We start from the raw sequence: 21,341 nt of genomic DNA on the forward strand, positions 1-21,341 counted from the left end.
TGCAAATACTGTGTTTATGAGTAAAGTAATCCCAGCACCTTTTCTCTTGTATAAGAAGTCTTTTTACTCTTAAATGAATTGATAAGGAGAGTAACAGATGAACTGGCTGTTTGATGAGCAGCATCAGAGCAATTATTAACTTTCTTTACTCTCTCCTTTCCCAATCAGTTAGATTCAGAGCTGACAATACAGTTACTGAACTAACAGATGAAAGAATGAGGCTGGATTGTGACATGGCCCTGCCACTGAAGGCTGAGAAGCGCTCAAGCTCTCAGTGAAGATGAAGATCAATATCAGAAAAAGCAAGTGTACTTCCCATGTGGTCTGAGACCACTTTGCTCACCTGACAAGAAAACACTGTATTTTTTTGTAAAATACACACACCGAGAAACTCCTATGGAACTTTATCTGGGTGAATAGTCACTGATGTCACACTCAAGGAATTGTAGTCCAGGAGCTAGAAAATAATTTTATGAAATATAAATAGTGAATGCCTTGTAAATGACAAAGCATTCCCTTCATCACATTTACTATTACAAAGCTGAATCTTGGTTACCAAGTAAAACTGGCTAAAAACGTCAAAATGTATCTGTAACATCATTCAAAAAAACTGATATAAAATAATCATCCCAGAGTAATTCTTTTCCTGGCTTACAATGATTGATACACTCAAAGAAATGAAAGCAATGTGACAACACTCAGTTCCTGATTTAAAGTCCTACTTAGTCCAGGAAATATTTGGCTGCAGTCATATTTTGCAGGAGAGACCATAATAAGGTTAAAAGATAGCATATGAGGTTTCAGTTGCCTATTTTGGTGTGAGATCCCACAGCACTCTTTGGAAATGAAGGAGAAAGTTATCATATGCCTTGCTGAAACTTGGTGTAGGCATTTCCTGACTACTGCCTTAATATTGCACTGGGAGTTTCCTGCTGTAAATGGCAAAGAACAGAATCTGCCTGTCCTAAAAAAATAATTGCATGTTATTTTTGCATGGTGATTGTGCTGGTCGATGAAAATTTTCTGAAATAAATTTTCTCTGGCTAATGCTGCTTAGAAAATTGCACTATACTGAATTATGTTGGATTTTTCTGATATGGACCAAATCATAAAGATGCAGTGATAGGACTAGGGAGAATGACTTCAAACAGAAAGACTTAGAAATACTGTCAGTTTAGCTTAGGTATTTAGGAAGAAATTCTCTACTTTGAGGTTGGTGAGGCACTGGAGCAGGTTACTTAGGCAAGTTGTGGATGCCCCATCCCTGGAAGTTTTCAAGGGCAGGATGGATGGGGCTTTGAGTGACCTGGCCCAGTGGAAGGTGTCCTGCCCATAAAAGGGGGCTGCAACGATGTGATCTTTGAATCTACTACCCAAACCACCATTCTATGATTTTATGATTTTTTTTGTACTGGTAGTGGAAATTTCAAAGTCATTGGCAGTCAAACTTTTTTACAGGCTAACTGCAAAAAGATTACCTGTGGAACCATGTGTCTGGCTCTAATATTTTATTGCTATTTGTGTTGTGCTCCATAACATTGCATTTTTTTCTCTATTTATAAGGCTGATGAGAGGGGAGGAGGACACTAGCAAACTGGAACACAGAGATCTCTGCAACAATGAAGGGTTTTTAAATAATAATAATAGGCTCAGCTATTACCTGTCTCAACCTACTTCCTACTACTCTATCTGAAGTAGCTTCATAATTGTCACAGGACAGTTTAGATACAACTAGTCTAGCTTCTGCTAAATACAGGAATGGTTCAAAGAACTCTACAATGTGAAAGGAGATTGATGGACAGTCCATGTTTCAAACAGCTTCTAATGCCTCATGTAAACTGCTGGAGAAAAAGCTGTTTTCGGTAGCTGCTGCCTCTTCCCCTTCAGTCTTTGTGGGGAGTGTCCTTACACAACAAAGAAATGCTTCTCCTTTATTACAAACTGATAAAAACTAGAGTAACATTTCCAAGAATCTTCCCAGATACTCTCTTTTTTTTTTTAAGAATTTCTCAGAGATGTCAGATTGGTGAATATGAGGAGAAAGAAATAAGCAATGAGCAAATGAAAGAGGGAAATAAGCATTATATTACAGAATTGTTTCTTCTCAGGAGAATTGCAGACTAGGTTAGAATTAATCACAGGAACATCTTTTGCTTCTGATTTTTGAACATTTAATTTTTTTTCTGTCATATGCAGAATGGCATAAATAAATGAATAAGAAAATACTGATAGACCTTTCAACGCTTAATAAACAAAATCCAATTAGACATGTACAGATATGGATCTTCTTTCAACTAATTAGAACATATTTTTCATTTATTGGAAATAAATTTTGTACTGGCTGACTTCACAGCATTGCTGTGCCTTGTTGAAGAGAAGCTACTTTTACCCCCAAGTCAGTGCCACGCCTGTATCAGACAGTTTGATTACACGTACAGAAGCAGAGGCATCAGGGTCTAGCAGAGACCATGAACCCTGGGGACATAACCTGTTCTCTTATCCGAGCTCAGGTCACCTGCTTGTATGGGTGTGTGCTGGATGAACAGTAATAAGGACACTGGGAGGTAAGCTCAGTTGCAGTCTTTGTACCTTCTGAACCTGAAGATGGCTGAAGCATTGCAAAGAGCAGGGAGAGGCCAGGTCATGCCCTGTACTCCTTTGCTGTGGTACTATAAGTATTTTTACTGCTTTGAAATAAGAACACTTTGATATCCCTTGAGCAGCAGTCTGTGCCAGAAAATATGTGGGAAAGTCTCCAGTGGCAAAAAAAGAGAGATGATGTTATATTGTACTATTTGCAGAAAAGAAAGGGTTGCAGAAGAGAAAGGGTAACACCACACATATACATGGTGTCAGAAGATAGAAAGCGTTCCTTTTGTTTTTGTTTCTTTTTTTGGCATACTCTCAAGTGATTTCAGGATGAAAGGAACAGCATAAATATCACATGAAATATTATTATTACTTTTGTTATTTTCTTCTGACATCCCCAAAATTGATATACAGCCTAAAAAGTACAAATTAATTACAAACATATATAAATATACTATAACAATGTCTGAGGTATAATTGCATCCTATATCTATTTTACACTGCAGTTGAACAATTTTGAGGATGTCAACCTTCAGGAGGTAAAATCACTGTTTTACAATCAGCAGTATGTGGTGTGTGTGTTGATGAGTGACAACAGTTGCCCAGGAGTTAGAAGATCAGAGAATTCAAGCCACTGCTGGATCACAGCCCTCCTCTATAACTGAGACCAGTTTCTCAGTGTTATCTAGCCCTGTGAAATGCAACCAGGAAAAAATGAGATGTTTCATGCCCTGAATTGTGACACAGGCAGAGGAAATTGCTTCAGGCTTTTGGAAATTGATGTATTCCTAGGGCTGCTGTTTGTGGGGAAGGTGAGTTACAGCATACAGCCCGACAAAAGCCACACAGGTATTTGTGCTATTTTAAAACCTGAGGAAAACAGTGACTTCCTTAGAGAAAGCAAAACTAGTATCTATATTTGGGAGTGTCCCAGGCTCTCTGACTACCTTGTTTAGGAGTGCAGCTCTTGATGTCCTCACTTGTAAATTGGTATTGATAGACCCTCTCAGCTTGCCGATGGTTATGAGGATGGTAACTGGTGATATCATTCCAGTGCCCCAGGGGGTCACAGACTACAAGTCATACAGCTATAGTCCCTTTAATTACCAAAACCATGTAAGAAAAAGTATAGTGTTTTTGAAGGTATATATTTAAGAGAAAGTCAGTACATGCTTTGACTTGAGTATACGACTTGCACTATTGAAGAAGTCAGTCTTCATTCTACACAGTTTCTATAAAATGCAATTTTCTGAATTTAATAAAGTTCTGAATTTTACTGAAAATTGATGTGCTAGGTCCTCGAAGACAATGCAAACAGGACTGTAATCTTAATGTAACAAGCACTTAAGAGAGAGTGTAAACTTAAATTTAAGCGCAAATTGTGCTTTGCTGTGTGAGAGCCCATGAAGGGTTCGAACTGCAAACAGCAAAGTGAAAGGGAACATTATTTTGTAACAAGAGTGCATTCCATGGCTGGGGACCACTTGCAATTCCTCCTGTATGTGTAAATTACTTATGTCAATGAAGTCTGTTGGTTGGAAGAGGTCTTTTGACCAGCGAATCAATTCTTCCTGAGAAATGACATTAAACCTTTAATCTGAACCAGGCAACCAACAGGAAGAATGGACTGGTTCCCAACTCCATTAGCATTGTACCATGCTGTTTTGATGGCAAATACTGTAGTTTTTGCTACAACACAAACCTTCAATCTCCTTCAATCTCATTCAAAAAATGTTGCATGTTGTCATGTAAGCAAAGACCTGAGGAAAAGTATGTTTGTCATTAAATGTTATTTAATGAAAACATTTTTGAAAACACGTATGTTCTGATGAAGTATCATGTAGAAAAAAAATTGAAAATTTTTGTTCACAGTTTTGACTTTAAAATAATCTTTCAGAAAGTATTCATTACTTTTACTATGTGTTTTGAAAGCATTTTAGAACTCAAAAGCTAGTAAAAGCTTGAAAATCTTGCAGAAATTAAATCCTTAAATTGCTTTTTTTTTGTCCACAGAACTTCTTCAACAAAAAAGTCATAGCTGTTCTCTTCTTTTTATGAGTGTAAAATAAAAACAGAAAGTTCAAACTAGATTATGATCAGAAAATTAGTGTTAGACCGCAATTCTTCTTGCCACTCAGTTATTGATAACAATTCAAGCGATAAGCCACATAATGCCAATTATGAAGTGAGCAGCTTAACTCAAAGCTTTTAGATATGCAAGCATACGTATATATGTATATATTCATGTTCTCTTAGCATTTTCTTTTGATATTATGAAAGCTTCATTTAAACACTGAAGAATCTGGCACAGGGTTTGTAATGTGCTCTAGACTGCTGCCTCAGCCTACTTAGTGGACAGTAGATACTTCTCCCACTCTGATAGTATCTAATTACAGAGCCAAGGGGTGCATATTTCAATAGAACACTCTGAGAAGTTGAAAGATGATATTCTGAGACAGAGTAGGGCATATCAGCCATTGATTTAGGTCACAGAAGCAATTCACTACCGCATGAATAACATTAGTTGAATGTTATATCTGAACATACTAAAAACCTTTAAAAATGTCATATGTGATAAAGCATTTCAGCTTTATCAGTTTTTACACCATCTCATCAATCTTAGCAGAAAAACATTCTGCTTTTGCTAGAATGCAATTGCTAATATTTAATACAAAGTATAGAGTAGGTTTGGTGATTTTTTTCTTTTGTTACTTTGTACTTAAAAAAAAAATCAAGTGTAAATTTGTGGGTGGTGCCACCATTGAAATTAATTACATATGAATATGAAGGTAAATAGCTTTTCTTTTCACACCAAAGAGGTTAAAACTCATGTTTATGCCTTCCATCCAGAAAGAAGATTAAAAAATAAACCCATGACTACTTCTGTTGCTGTCATGGTTTTCATCTGCAACCAAATAAAAATGAGATTTATGTCATTCCTCTTACTGCTGGACTTGTCTGTTTACTTGTTTGCAGACACGCTCATATGAAAAGGTTTTCAGAAAGAAAATGTTACCACTGTTTTAGGAGCAATCACCCTATGGCCCAACTTCCAGCAGTGGTCCTTACACTACAAGCAGAAAGGCATTGGTTTGGGTCACTCCCTCTGCTCTGACTTTGGCTGGTTCTTAGCCGTTCTGCAAAATTGTCCATGATAAGAGTTTCGGTCTAAAGATAAAAAGCCACTCAAAGCCAGCAAGGCAGACATAAAAACGTCATAAACTACATGAAAGAAAGTCTATAGCCTTTAGAAAGCAATTAATGAGAATTATGCTGATGAAATAATCTCGTATTGCTATTCACTAAATCATTTTATAAATTCCCCTCACAAATTGGAGTGTGAGTGATATCTGCTGAGACTGGCAGGACTGGTCAGGGCCAAGGTAGCTATGAGACCAATATAAAACACAGACTTATCTTGCTGCTGCTTCAGTTGCAGTTGAATCCAGAAGTCAGGGATAAGATACAGTGGGGAAGGCCTGAATCCAGAGAAGTCTGTGGGAGATTTATGGTGTACATATTTATTTGGCTTTCAGAAGCACCATGGAAACACCTGACTGTTGTATTTTTTTCAGAGCTACTGAGAAGTCTATTATTATTTTCAAGGTAGCTGTTACACAGAAGAGGTAATTCTTAAACACATTCTTTAGGAGTGAGATTCTCAAATTTTTTATTTCTAAAGCTCCAGTAATACACAAAAGTTTTCAAAGAATACTTCAATATATTGAAACAACTTGAAGATTCACACAATCTGTAATGTATTTGTTGTTGTTGACTACCAGGATTTCTTTTAAAAGAGGTTCTGGATGTCTTCTTTCAGTGACCTTCTCTCTGTTCTGTCATTTACTTTGTTTCATTTCACTGCCTGTCTTTTTTTTTTTTTTTGGTCATATTTTTCATGGTTTTTATTTCTACATTTAGTTTTTACTACTTGTCCTTTGCCAGTATCCTGACAGTTTTTCATTTATTGTTTGTTTTTTGCTAGTTCTGTCTTTTCAGCCCTCTTTTTAGGCCCCTGCTCATTTGCTTGCTCTATTAAGCTTTCTCTTTCTCATCAGCAATTTCTTTCTCTGTTCTGGGGTCTCTCTTGATGATGAGCTCATAAATTTAGCCTCATGTATGACATCCCTCATGCTGTTTGCAGAGGACTTGCTCAGTTAATTATTATATTTAGTTGCAACCACGTCAGATGGACACCAGTGCAGTGGCAGAGGATAAGTTTCCCCCAGTTGTACACCAAAACCAAGATCGATGGGGCTTTGAACAACATGGTCTAGTGGAAGGTGTCCCTATGAATGGCACGGAGGTTGGACCTAGATGATCCTTAAGGTCCCTTACAACCCAAGCCATTCTATGATTTGCAAAAGGCCTGATCCACCTGGTAAAGAAATCTGGGAATAGACCGAGTAAGGAGCAAAATAAGAAAGATGTTTTGTTTTTCTCATGTTCAGTCATGAACAGGATTGAACTAGTGCAACAATTACTTACTTTTTCTCTCTGGACTGAGTAAAAAAGGGGCAGCTGTCCCTGAGTCACTGGGAGTGGTGGTTCTGCTGTGAAGTGATGCATGTCATGCTGCTGCTATTGCTGCCCTACTAGACAGTCCCAATGCAAGCTCTTCAGTTTGATGCACTAAAACAGATACTGCCCCTGACCCCTGGGGAGATGGTAGTGCTGTGCTGTTAAACTAAGAGCTGTAAATTATGTAAAGGACTGCTCTAAACCAACTTTATTTCGCTCTGAAAATCCCTTCCTTGGCAATCCTTCCACACAGACACTTTCTCTGAAGCATACTCTTGGCCCATGTGCACAGGGCTTCCTGAACCTGACACAGTATTTGCCACCTCAGGCCAACTGGTATCCATTAAGCTTATGTTTCAATGAGAATTTCCACTTACAAGATATGCAAGAAAGTGGTCAATATAAGTTGCTCCAAATCTTTTGCTATGTTCATCTGCTCAACTTTCACTTTATTAAAGTTAAAAGCTTTATTAAAGTTTTGTCATGCTTATTAAGAGAATTGCCTTTTGTTTTTATGTGCATTTGTGAATTAAATGATTAATTTCAAGTTTGCTAAGCTAAACTGTAAAGTTCATTGTCTAAAGTGTCTTTCTATTAATTTGTTTATATTCCTTCTCATTTATTATGTTTTTGTCACAGTTCCAACCTAGGAAGGAAAAGCACAGTGTTTACTGGTTTACTTCAAAAGTGTATTCTACTAATTAAATATTACAGGATGTAGCCATTTAATTGGGTAGCAGAATAAGAATTAGCATAGATTCTTCTTAAGAGAAACACTGTTTTTAATTATGAGTTCTAGGTGGGTGACAAGAAGGATCTTTCTGCTGTGATAAAGTCCTGCCAAGGACAAGTTATGTGTGTTTGTATTCCAGAAAACAAGGTTTTTACTAAAATTTCCCTAAATAATTATTTAGTCAGTGCTCTTGATACTTCTTCGTGGGGCAAACAAGGGTAGTTCTTCACTGCCACATTAGAAAAAATAAAGGAATAAACATAAAGGGACTCTGTGTACACACCTTCCACTTGATATCTTTCCAGATCACTTTACAACTTTCCATTTTTCCGTTTCTTCAGCTGCTTATTTGTATGCTGTAGGGACACCACAGCCCTGATGCTTCACCAGATAATGACTGTCTGTACCTACGCTGCCAGCCTCTGGTGTCGGGGAACAAACAGCATTAGAGATTAGAACTATGAAGGAACAAGAGTCTCCATCCTGTTGAATAGTTTTGCACTTCAAAATGTATTACCTCTCCAAAGAGGAAGAAACAACGCATATGTGAAATTTTCTTTTTAAGGAATATTTTAAGAACTCCTTTTGGTTACTTCTGAAAACAATGAACTCCTCTTCCTTTGAGCAACCCAGGTGTGGTTACTAAAATATATGGCAGTGTTTATCTAGAGTACTTGTCTTTTAAGTAGAGGATGAGCGAATTCTCTCACTTGGAATGTGTGAACAACATGCTGGAAAAAAGTCAATGCTACAGTAGCAGTGTAACAGATTTTCAATGTAAAACACAGGCTGGAGAAAAGTAGCCCACGTTTTATAATGTTTGTTCCTAAAACTGAATTTCTGACATGCATTCAAAGAGAAATAAATATTGACCTATCACAACATGCTTCCTTCCCAGAATGGGAGATCAAAGCCGTTGTTACATATGTTTGCAATTACACTTCCAGTGCTCTGTAAGTGATCTGTGACATGCAAATGTTTTCCCTGAGACCTCTTTACCGTAGGAAGAATGTAGTGAACACCTTTCTAAGTAGAATATGCTTTCTTCAAGGAATTTTTTTCTTTGACATTTACACAGTAAGATAAATCATGACTAGTTATGTGGCAAAATCTGCAATGACATCTACCAAATTTTACAACTGTGTCTTTACAGTTATTGCATGATGTAATTAAAAAATTATCCATTCACCCATCGATGTTCATTTTTCCTATAATGCTCCAGTGCATTACATGTATCCCTGCTTTTTATTTTCTAACTTATATTTTTTACTCCTGGAATACTGATGAAATAATTAAATATAGTTTGCTGAATATAATGGATAATTTTGAAAGCTTGGACATGCCTTGCCACTTTTTTAAAAACCTAGCATTTTAGCTATATATTTGAATATAATATCTTTGATTCTCAGGCTTCTTGAAAATGTATCATTCTCCCTTGGGCAACCTAATCCCTATAGTATTTACCCTATCTAATTGTTTTCATCCTCAAAAGGAAAGATGCAGTATAAACTTTTACATATGAAAAAGTGGGGCAAAAAATCAAATGTAAATTGTAGTGTGAAACTTTTTCCAGCCAAGAGAACTGCCTGCCCTAGCTGCAGTAGGCTCTGGATTGAACACTGAATATGCACAAAATATACTTTTTTATTGTTGGTTGGATGTTAGAGTAATTTTTTGTGGAATCACATTAAAAATTAGGGATACACCTGTCCCCTCTGAAGTCATAATCTAGTTCAGTGTGGAGACACCTAAAGTATTCTACGTTAATATTGGCTCATGGCTGTGCTGAAGATTGGCTTAAGCTCCTGTCCTGCTTAAAGCAGGCTGTCAACATCACCTGATCTGCAGGTTTTTTCTTTGGATACTACCAGAGTGTCTTTGTGCAAACATGAGTGACTGTATTAACAGAATCAGACATCAGCAAAACAGTGTCAATTTATTCATAGTTGGAAGTCCACCAGGATCTAAAATATATTTGTTTCTTGAAAATGTATAACTTGACTCACCATCTCTAAAACTTTCCATAAAAAGTCAAGTTGCACCTTACTTAGATAAAAAACTTAAATTGCCTTAAGTTGGTGTTTGCAAGAACTTAATTCTTCCCCTTCCATCTTCACATTTGAAAAAAGTCGAATGTTTGATTGTGTTTGAGAGATGCTGGTTTTTTTTCTTAATACTATCTTAAATAAAATAACTCAATACTTGGAAGCTATTAACACCTTGCTTAATGTAATGGGAAACATTTTTTTTTCCAGGTATCAACAGTCCTTGAGTTTGGCCGCATAGTAATTTATACAACCAGTCTTCGTGTGGTGAGAACTACTTTTGAAAGATGTGAACTAGTTAGAAAGATCTTTCAAAATCATAGAGTTAAATTTGAAGAAAAAAACATTGCTCTGAACAGCGATTATGGAAAAGAACTAGATGAAAGATGCAGGAAGGTCTGTGAAGTTCCCTCACTCCCTGTTGTGTTTATCGATGGCCATTATCTTGGGGTAAGTAAAGCATGAGCCTATGTTTTATTCTACAGTCAGGAAAAACAGGTGAAGATCTTGATGAATGAGAAGTAGGGTTTTTAGAAAATTGCCTACAATGCTGAAATGATGGGAACAATCAAAGACGTGCTGCACAGATCCACACTGGTAGGTTTGATCTGAAGATACCAAAAATAACTGGTATTATTTTTTGTCAGGAAGGGAATAAGAGACAGTAATACAACCTAAGATATCTTCTATTTCCTAAAAAATAGCTCATCTTTGTAACTGAAGCCATGATAAACTAGAGAGATGGATTTTTTTTTTAATTCATGAGAACCTATATGTATGGTTTACTCAGAAAGATGAACACACACAGCATAAATGTGTCATTTAGTAATATCTGTGTTGAATATGAAACTAACAGCTTGGAGTGTCAGATTTTAAATATACATTGAATTTTAGATGATGTAATCTGTATCCGTACATGTAATCAACTGAGCACTCTTTTAGGTACAGAATTGGTTTATACTAACTTTTAAAAAAGTCTGCCTGTAGAAGAGAGAGATAAACAGCCCAACTCTGCCCTATTGCGAGACATAAACTCCAAATGGAAAACTATAATCACCATTTGTGCTCTAGGACTCTAGGTCTAGAAGCTTATTGATAATTGAAATCACCTTTTCATTAAGACCAGCCTGTACTTTTGAAATGTATTTCTCAAAAACTGGAAAAATCAAAAGAAAGATTCTGGAAAGTGGCACAAAGGAAACAGCTTGAGAGTTCAGAGAAGGGATTTGTCTCAAGTAGTAAAAAGCTAGCAATTAGCACCAACTGTGAGACTATGATTTGTGAAGCCATAAACTATATTTAAACACAGTGGGGTTATTGTGTTTGCATCACTTAATACTTTCATTTGCACAAAACATTTAAGTAACAAAGTGCAATGTAACCAACATTCAGGCATAATTGATATTGGGCCTGTATGAACAGTCAAATATCCTTTCTTGTCTTTTTCCCCATCCCCTTCCTAGCTTTCCTAGTATTCTGCATGAGTTAGGCTTCCCTGAGCACTGTAACAAATGCATTTGCTGGCATGGGGCCTGCCAGACCACTAGAGCAGCTGCAAAATTGCCTGTGTGTGAAATATTAGCAGACAGTGATTTTTACTTCATAGTAGCATATGCTTTTATCAAAACTCTGAGTTGGAGTTTTCCAGCCAGCCAGGAGCAGAAGTGCTTCTTTCAATAGCAGTTTAAAATTCAACAGGCTTCAGACTAAGATTTCCTCACCTAATAATCATGTTAAAAATATAAGTAGTGAGTTATGACCAACTCCAAGAAAATCTCAGTCTATGTGTCATAAATTTTTCAAAAGAATTCAGATAAAATACTCAAATTGATTGAATAAATTATTTGCTTAGTTATAGCAGAAGCCTGGCTACAGTCATTTTGGTATGACGGATGGCCCATTTAGTCACTGCTGGTTTTATTTATTTTTGTTTTGGAAGAGTGTGAGAAACTTGTCTTTTAACAGAGGAGCAACAGTGTAACAAAGCAATAGATCTCATTAGAGCTCTCTATTTACTGTATATGACATTTTGGAGAGGTATAGAAAAGAAAGCAAGTGAATTAGGAAGATAGCTTTCTGTGGGAGAAAAAAATCTACCTCCTATAGGTAAAAAAAAAAAAAAAAAGAAAGAATCAGATTTGGTATGTGTTCTCTTTCTTCTCTTTCTTCTTTTTCTTTCCTCGTTTTTTGTTTTTTTTTTTTTCCCTTAAATTGATGAGGCACACTGTAGTTAACTGGAACAGACTGTAGTTCCAGGAGAGGATTAAAGTTATTCCATGTAAGAATGACATTATTTGTGAAAAAACAGCTTTTCAGGCAGGGAACAGTCTCTGAGATGCCTGCTCTGCTCACAGAGAGCACGGGACAGCAGCAGCCCTTCCCTCTGCCACTGTGGGTGTGCCTCACACCTACTCCCAGAGGAGGTTTCTGCTCCCCACGGCTGTCCACTAATTATCTGCATACTGGGAGGCACTGCTGCTTGCTACACCATCATTCTCTGAAGCGCTTTAGTTGAGGTTAACTACTATGACAAAACCAAGTCCACTGTGAGCAGAGCTAACTTGGGTAGCCCTCTGTGGCTGCGAACAGAGCTCCGGTGGCAGGCAGGGCTGTGGGAAAGGAGAGCACCAGGGTGAGCCTGGCAAGGGATCTGTGTGCACACACTCTGGTTGGTAAAAGTGGCAAACCTCATTATTGTATGGTAGTTTTTATTTCTCTCTCTTAATATGGCTTTGCAAGAGAAGCTGACATTTGTTTGTTTAGGAAGAGAAATAAGAAGGGGGCACTTGGCATATTGAGGAGGTCTGGCAATGAGGTATTCACCCCCCAGTCAATTGACCTTCCCAAGACAGTGGCCTCCTGATCAATGATCCCCAAAGGCAGTATGTTGGCTGGAACATGTGCTAGGCTTGTGTTTCATTAAAATCTGATGGAGAACTAATTACAGAATTTGGTCTCATTAGTAACAGTGGACATTTCTATAATTCCTTTAATGATAATTAACTTCTGATATGCTAATGAAACACAGAAATCACAAAGTTTGGTGTGTCAGTAAATAAATCATGCAATATTTTCCTTTTTCTTTTTGAATATTTTGACTATTTATTTCCTGAAAAATTCCTCCCTGAAAGAGGTGCAATGTAGCAATACAAAAAAGAATCCATATTGAGCCACACACCTTTCAGTGAGTCCTAAGGAGAAAAAAATACCCCTTCCCCTAATTAAAATATGAACCCTTTTGAAAGGTGACAAGATTATTCTTATTGAGATAAAAGTAACAAAATCATCAGAAAACAGCATATGTGCATCTGATAGAGTATATGGTACCCAAGCTGTTCAGCAGCATGGACAAAGTTGTTAGAACACCAGAGGCTGTGTGGATAAATATTCACAGTGCTGTGGAATTTATCACTGCCTGCACAGGGGCAGTGAAACAAATCTGTGACTTGGACAGAAGCAATAGAAAAATCATATTTAGCCCCTGTCAAGCAAAGTCCTGCATGCTGCAGTATAGCAGGATTTTTAATCTTCTCATTTTTTCAGGATTGAATCACTGTGTTTCTTGACACACACAGTCTAAATATCAGTCTGTCAGGAAATTGCAGTTTCTTTCTGCAGCACGCTCTTTACCACCTGATCTAATCCCTCCTTTTCACCTGAGGTTGTCTCCATCTGAAATGGAATTATGCCATCTGCTGGGATACCAATGCAGAATAAAAAATTACTTCCAGAAAACAGAAAGCTACACAGAAAAAAATTATGGAGCATTCATTCACTTTTATAAAGGTACTCAGAATTGTTAAAAGTTTAAGCTATGCAAACCCTAGAAAAGGTGCACATAAAAAAGGGCAAATAAAGTCATCCTTAGTAAACATATTCACTCACAGCATAATAGTTTAAAAAGACATGGTTCTTTTCCACTTGGAATATATGATTGAATTCCAGCATTCACTTGCCATACAAACCTACTGGATGTTTTTTCAGATATGTGAATTTAAAACTTTTTTCCTGAAGAAAATGTTTCCTGTTTAGTTTTCCCAGCATGCACAACAGCATGAAATTTACAGTAAAGTTATTTTATTTGACACATTGGGTATGATCATTTCCAAAGAATGATGAGGCTATTTTTGTAACTAACTTCTAGAAAATACATGTGTAACATATTTTTTTGTTAAACAGGAATTAACAGTTTCTTTGTAGCTGCTTTCCAGTGGCCATATATAATTAGTACCTCTCTATAGCCTCCAAGTTTTGTTAAACACATAGTCCTGGTATTCACTTGATGGGGTGGATATGAATAGCTCTGTGACAGTAAAACTATGATGTAATTATTGCATTGAGTCACCTAACATTTTCCCACTTGTTTCCTTCATTTTGCAGTTTAACATTTCAGGAACTTCGGGGTTCAGTCTCTCTGATGACTCTTTGCACATCAACCTTTCCTGTTCTTTGCATACCAAATTCAACATTTCTGGTGCTGGTACTATACTGCAATTTTCAGTTTAAGGGCAGATTTCCAGGCACTTATTCATACCCCATGGGTATCTACTGCCAAGGGGCACCTTGCTGTGAGAGGTGAAGTGTTGCAGACTGAGGAGTGTGTGAGTTCCAGGTAGAGACAGGGGTATATAAAGCCCATCTCCTTGGTAAGTCACAGTGAAAAATGTGGCAGGTCCAGTGATGGTGAAGTGTGTGAGGGCATTTTGCTGCCTTAGCAAGAGGCCTTGCTTATATACTTAGCAAAAGTTTGTTTTTAAGGAAATAGGGCATGCAATTTATCTGCACAGGAAATGTGTCCACAAGAGGGATGTTGCAGTGCCATGCTAACTTTTCTCTGTGTATAAGGAAGGATGTGGAAGAGAGGCTGCTTCTCAAAACCAGCAGGTATTCTAGTACAGCCAAATGCAGAGCCATATATCTGTGTTTACTCCTTGATGAAGAATTGCATCACAAAAATGGTAATGGGTTATATACAAGAGAGGTGAGCAACAGACAGGTGAGGACAGAGCTGGGGCAGTAGAAAACTTAGTGGACCTTGGATTTCTCCTAGTTCTGCAATTAATGGGAACTATATATAGGAATTCAGTGTCTGAAACATGATGTTAATTTCTGGAGGTTCTCAAGAGATAATTGGGAAAATAATCTTATTAATTAAAAGAAAACATGTTGAATATTTTAGCCAAATCTGTGCCATTTCCTTGCCAAAAGAAGGGCAAAGGTCTGACCACAGCCCCTGGACTCCCATGATAGACAGCTAGCAAAGTTAGTTGATAAGGAATTCACAGGCTGCTGCTTTGAAATTTAACTGATTAACAAAACTGAAAATTCACTTCTCCCTGGTGATTCTCTAAACATTATGGTCACTGTGCCTCATGCTCCTTATGTTAACCTCAGTAGGGACAGACTATTTACTGCTTCACATCCCTTTGTGGGTAATTGTGCACTGAGCACAACCTAGGAAGAAAAAGAAAGGCATCGCTTTTTGGTCAGAAAGCAGATATTGGACTTATTTAACAGCTGCTTTAATCACTCTATTAATTAAAGACTGTGTTTTAAGACTCACAGATCCAAAGGGAAAGTTAACCTCTGCAGACTGTCCTTTATTTATATTTCACTTGGGGTAGCTGTTACTCAGAAAAGACACACTGAAACATTTAAAAACTTTGATAGACATTTGGATGTTTGGTTTTTAAATTAAAAACTATAGCTTTGAAAGGAACACAGCTGAATGTCATTGGCCTTATAAATCGTTTAAAATATAAATCTATAATGACAAACCTGTCAGACTTTTAATTACACTGCTGTAAAAGCCAGTCAGCATTATCATACAACATCACTGTAGCATGGAGCAGATGTCACAGGAATGCTTTTGCCAATTGTTGCTGCAGAGAAGAGATTCTTTCCTAAACAAGGGCAAATTGGGGCTTGTCTCATTTAAGGAATTTGCCATGCTGCAGTTCCATCAATAAAGTTGCAAATCTTTATTTTTCTGCATCAGATGGGCAGCACAAGCTTTGTCTTAAGCTGATGCAGTGTATTCAGGCCCAGAGCTAATACTCCATGGGCTGCCTTGGCAAATCCTCACTTTGTTGTGCCAATCACTTTCATTACCTGTTCTGTATGAAAGCAGAGAAAGATAAGAGGACAAGTGTGAAAGGGGCTGACACACTGCTAAAAGCTGCTCTCTCTAGGACTCAGAGAGCCTAATGCATATGTTGGAGCTTGTACACTCTGTGCCCATGATCTATAATAGATTTCAATGGAAGAGTCAGCACAAGGAAGGCTAGCTGATCAGCCTCCTATCTTCTGTGATTAATTAACCACAACTAACTATCTTGTGGGATAGTTTTTAAAAAAAAACCTCTTTGAAAGTGTAACACTCTGAGTAGTGTTCACTCAAAAAAATGGCACTCAACATCCTCTAAAATATTAATATTTTCCTTTTAACTAAAATATTGATATTTTTGTTTTTACCAAAATATTAATATTATCCTTTTTAACTAAAATGAAAATCATCAAACACAGAGTCAAAAGTGCTTCTGTTTTGTACAAAGCCAGAGCAAAAAGCCTTTCTACAGGGAAAATAACCTTAGTAGGGTGTCATACAAAATCCTTTGTAATATTTGGTGGTCCTTATTTGGCTTTTGGGCTACACACCTGTAGCCTTTGTAGACCCCAGCAAGGCCCTGTGAATGGCTGGACACTTAAAGGTATATGAGAAACACATATGTGTTCCCTGTGCTCACCAATAGCTTTTGCTGGTCCTCCCAGAAACAAGGAGAGAGGTGCTCATGGGGAGTTCAAAGTAATGGCATATCTGAGATGTGTGCCAGCATCCCACCACATCCCTCAGCCCTATGCTAGCATCCCACCACACCTTCTGGCTGACACTGGAAGCCACCTCAAAGATGAAATCTAAGAATCTGCAGGGACTAGCTGACTGGGGCAGCACAATGGCATGAACTCACCTCGTGGTCAAGATGTGGCCAGTTGCCCTTAGCAGAAAGTAAGGCCTGTGCATCTGTGCCTCAGTTTCCTCACCTTTTGTTGGTTTCTTGTGGTCTACTGATTAAAAGTGTCTGCAAGTTTGTTTGTTTTGTTTGGCAATATGCAGTGTGCAATGAATTTGGTTTCACAAGTGAAGTATAGATGTTCAAATGTGGTCCTCTAATTAGAAGAAAAGGGAACAAAAACTTTTATATCATCCCTGACACTTTAATTTTGTCTGCGGTGATTTCTTAGCATTTACTTTCAGAAGGAAAAAAACCCCAACACTTCAGTACTGCCTTGGTTCAGGACACAGAACCCCTTGGAGGCCTAATGTAGCCAGACTAAATTATTATTATTATTCATTATTGTGTCTGACTTTAATTTTGTTACAGTATTTTCATTACCCTTTTTGTCCTTGTGTTATACATTAGGCACATTATGTCTTAATTCAATGCTTAACTGCCAGAATATTTGAAATACAATTTCCTCCTCTCATTTTGCTGCATTCTCTGATGTGCTGTATATTTATATAATTGTAATTTTTTGACATGGTAACTAGACATATTTTTTATTCTGTCAGGAAACACACTCTGTAAAATAAAGGGAACACAAACAGAATTTCCAAGCTGCGTCACTTTTTACAAAACAGGCAATGTGATACGTCACCTGGTAATGAACTTCAGGCATTACTATCAGACCTGCGATTAGATTCTTCTCTCCTTCTAGCTTTCCTAAGGTTGACCTAATTGCACTATACTTAATGTGAGTCAAACTTGTCTTCAGCCTGTTTAAAATTTCAAGACCAAATCTTCTAATCATCTCTGTTTTTTCTAAGATGTTAAGGTGGCTGACATTTTTCTTCTTCTTCCTAATAGGGTGCTGAGAAAATTTTACTAATGAATGAATCTGGGGAACTGCAGGATCTCTTAACCAAAATTGAGGTAATTGTATTTCTGCAAATAAATATAGGGAATATACACTGACAACTTGTAATTGAGTAGATTTTCTTCTTTTACCATTTCCTTTTCTTCTGTTGTAAACTTATGATCCCAAATGCTTCTTGGTTTTTCTCTATGAATGAATGATATCATAGTATCATACCCCACTGAGTTTAAGAAAACATGAATGGTGATAACATTAACCCAAAATGTCCATCTCTCTTTTCACTTGATTTTGTCACAGTGGGAATGGCAAACAATTTTCTCTTTCCCTCAACCTTTTAAATCATCTTTGGTATTTAACCTTCACCCTTGCCAGGGGGAGTCAGGTTTCTTGTGTGGATTTTGCACCAGTTCCCTGTGTGCTACAGTGAACGTACTGGGAATCTGTATATCTGTATTCTGGCTAGACCTATAGCTGGACATGTACAAAACCTGGGCAAATGGTGGAAGTCTCCCATTATACCAATTTGCACAAATTTCAAGTTACAGGTTATCTTCAAGTTACAGGTTATCATGCCTTTCTTCAGCTCTTATTTTCCTGTGTCCATTGAAGTTCTCTGGGACAAGTTTGCCTTTTTACCAGGAACAGCTGATGCACACTCCCTGAGAACACTTGAATTGAGGGTCTGCTCTCACAGCTTTGCTGTAAGCTAGATATCTGCTGGTCATGACTTTTCTCCTAGTCTTGTGCTATTGGCTGCTGAAGGCATTTTCTTTTTTCCTTTGGATATCCTGCAACAAAGAACATTTTGGGGAGATATGTGTGATAATGTCTGGGTTATATGGATAGTTAACTCCTTAGAAAAGGAATGTATTGCTATTAATTATCTTGTTATTTTGAAATCACACCTAGCCAAATTAAGATAACACATAAACTTCTGAAGTGTGTAAAATAAAAATTAAAAATAGTTATGAGGATATATTTGTAAAAGACATTGTGAAAGAGCAAATGAAATCTATGTACTAGTTGATTTAACCCCAAAGTTTTTCTTTCCCTTCATTTAGAGAAATTACAGCATATGATTTGAGTAACTGTATACCTTATATCTTTGAGTTCATCACTAAATTAATTTGTCTTTTTGTGAAGCATATTCAAGAAGAAAATGGCCATTGTTCAAGGAATTGAGCTAAAGGAATTTTGCTTTGTTTTTTTGTTAGTTCTCTTAACTGTGTGGAAAGGTATCTGTATATTTACAAGCCTAACAAGTAATAATGAATGTAAAGATTAAAAATATTATTCTTTTAAAATTTTAAGATTATTTGCAATAATGTCCAATAAAGTAAACCAGCATCAGAAATTACGAAAGATGTGAGTACACTTGAGATAAAAAGAATGCTAATTTTACATTAAATACTTCCAAACATTGTCCCTGGAGAAGCTAATAGTAATAGGAGCTGTTTGCCTGGTGAAGAAGAACGTCAAGTTTATGAACTACAGGACAAAAAAACCCCTGCTTTTTTGGCACATTCATTTGAATGCTAAATTGTTTTGAAGAAATATTTTTATTTCCCTTGATGAAAGCGAGGTACTACATTATCTGTAGGTATTTTATCATACTCTGGTAGTAATTTGTCACTAATTTTTAGTGGTATGTAATTCTTCGGATTAACACTATCAGGAACTGTACAGATTTTTGTTCTTTCTTTGTGAGTAAACCTGTAAAGTCTTTACTCAATAGTGCAATATTAAACCGTGGTGGTAAGTACCCAAAGTGGCATACCTGTTATTTCTCTGATATAGAACTTTAAAGCAATCACTAAGCAAACTAGCCACATTTTCAGCAAGTGAAACTCGAAAACATCTTTGAAATCTCTTATTGTCTTCTCCATTGTCTTTAATCCAATAAAGAATAAAGTAAATTTACTGTTTTGCTTGGAAACTAGTATAACTGAGGTGCCCAAGACCTTGCTTGCAGCAGTTTTCCCTGGGTATAACTGTTGAACATTGGTGATCTTTCCTCTTTACACTTAAAGCTTCAGCATTCTATACCCATAAATTTGAATACACTACTTATTTCCTTGAGCACTACTTCTCAGAAGCTATGAATTGCTTTTTATATCATCAGCTTTAACTGTAATAAGTGTAGTATGTTCAGCAGAAGCATGCAAATGCTGAAAGTCATAATATCTTAACATACAGTATAGAAAATATAACATCAGCATAAACTGCCTGGAGTTTGGATTCAATCTATTGCAATACTTCCGAGAATTAATCTAGACCTAAACAACATCCAAGTAATGTATGCAAGCTATCCTTTAGCTAGCTATTTTGGAAAGTATAAATGCAGGCTATTAAGGTATAAAGTGACCACTGTACCTGCAGTGAGCCTGTCTAACCACTTCATGTGGATCTCACCAAAGGAAGATGCAGATGTAATGGTCTTTCATGGTGGTTTCCCGTGGGATGGATGGTGGGCATTGCGAAAATGAGAACAAAAACGTGTATTCTCGGCTCATCTAGAGTCCTCATTGTCCTAGAGCTTGTGGTGGTTGATGAGGTAACATTTTTGTCTTTCTCACATTCTTTGAGCAGAGAGTCCAGCATCCTCATGAGTGCCCCTCTTGTGGGGGCTTTGGTTTCCTGCTGTGTTCAGCGTGCCATGGGAGCAAGATGTCTGTGTTTCGGAACTGCTTTACGGACTCGTTCAAAGCCCTCAAGTGTACTGCATGCAATGAGAATGGGCTACAGCGCTGCAGAAGCTGTGCAGGCTAAAGATGGCATGTCCACGTGTTCAAACTAATTTTATGGTACTGCACCAGTTTGTAATAATGATTTTTTTTAAAATTAATCTGTTTATCCAATTCAGTCAATAAAAATCCATTTGTAGTATACTTCTGCTGGTTTGATCATTAGAATTTTGTAAACTTCAGTTGCCAACCATATCATGATCTCTGAAAACATATGTTTCTAGTTTTTTTATAGAGAGACTTGTACTCTGGAAAACTTACCGCATTATATGAATGTTTCCCTTTTTCTATAGGGGATTATCAGCAATAGTATGTATTTCTTAGCAAACTTACTTATACTTCAGATTATGAGTAGTGCTGCTTTTAAACTGAGAATAAAGATTTTATGATGTCGACTAGCCCAAGACCTTCCATACTTAGCACTTCCCTGGAAAGTCACTATGGATGAATTCTGGCCTGAATTGTATGTGTAAACAGAGGAACAGAAACATTTCTTGAAAACCCCATAAATCAGCTCTCTCTTCTAGTACTACTTTCTATTTGGTACAAAACTAATGTTGTTAGACAAAGTTACATAAACATTTAACATGGTAGATGTTAATAGCCTTGTTGGAGTATCTTATAGTGATCAAGAAAGAATACCAGACAGTTTTATAAATTGCATATAAAGTAATTGAGGATAAGATTTCAGCTTTTTCTTCTTAGTAACTCATGTGGTTTCATGTCCAGCTTGGCTTGAGTGTTTTAGAGCATCTGTTCTCTCCAGGAAGGCCACTGGTCTGTGCCCAGACAACTCCAGCACTGTATGTACCTTCCCCAACGTAAGCACAAGAT

At 37.1% G+C, this 21,341-nt stretch overlaps 1 protein-coding gene across 1 annotated transcript in view; it reads left to right on the forward strand.

Moving 5' to 3' along the window:
* Positions 1 to 20,645, forward strand: part of GRXCR1 (glutaredoxin and cysteine rich domain containing 1) — a 39,009-nt gene extending 18,364 nt beyond the window's left edge. The window contains exons 3-5 of the mRNA XM_018078605.1: positions 10,099 to 10,338; positions 17,754 to 17,819; positions 20,353 to 20,645. Of these exons, the coding sequence (XP_017934094.1) occupies positions 10,099 to 10,338; positions 17,754 to 17,819; positions 20,353 to 20,532 (486 nt within the window). The 3' untranslated portion in view covers positions 20,533 to 20,645. The remainder of the gene's footprint in view (positions 1 to 10,098; positions 10,339 to 17,753; positions 17,820 to 20,352) is intronic.
* The last annotated feature ends 696 nt before the right edge of the window (positions 20,646 to 21,341 follow it).

This window comes from Manacus vitellinus, unplaced genomic scaffold, assembly GCF_001715985.3.
Source record: "Manacus vitellinus isolate BGI_N305 unplaced genomic scaffold, ASM171598v3 scaffold_0_pilon, whole genome shotgun sequence".
In the NCBI taxonomy this organism is placed as follows: domain Eukaryota; kingdom Metazoa; phylum Chordata; class Aves; order Passeriformes; family Pipridae; genus Manacus; species Manacus vitellinus.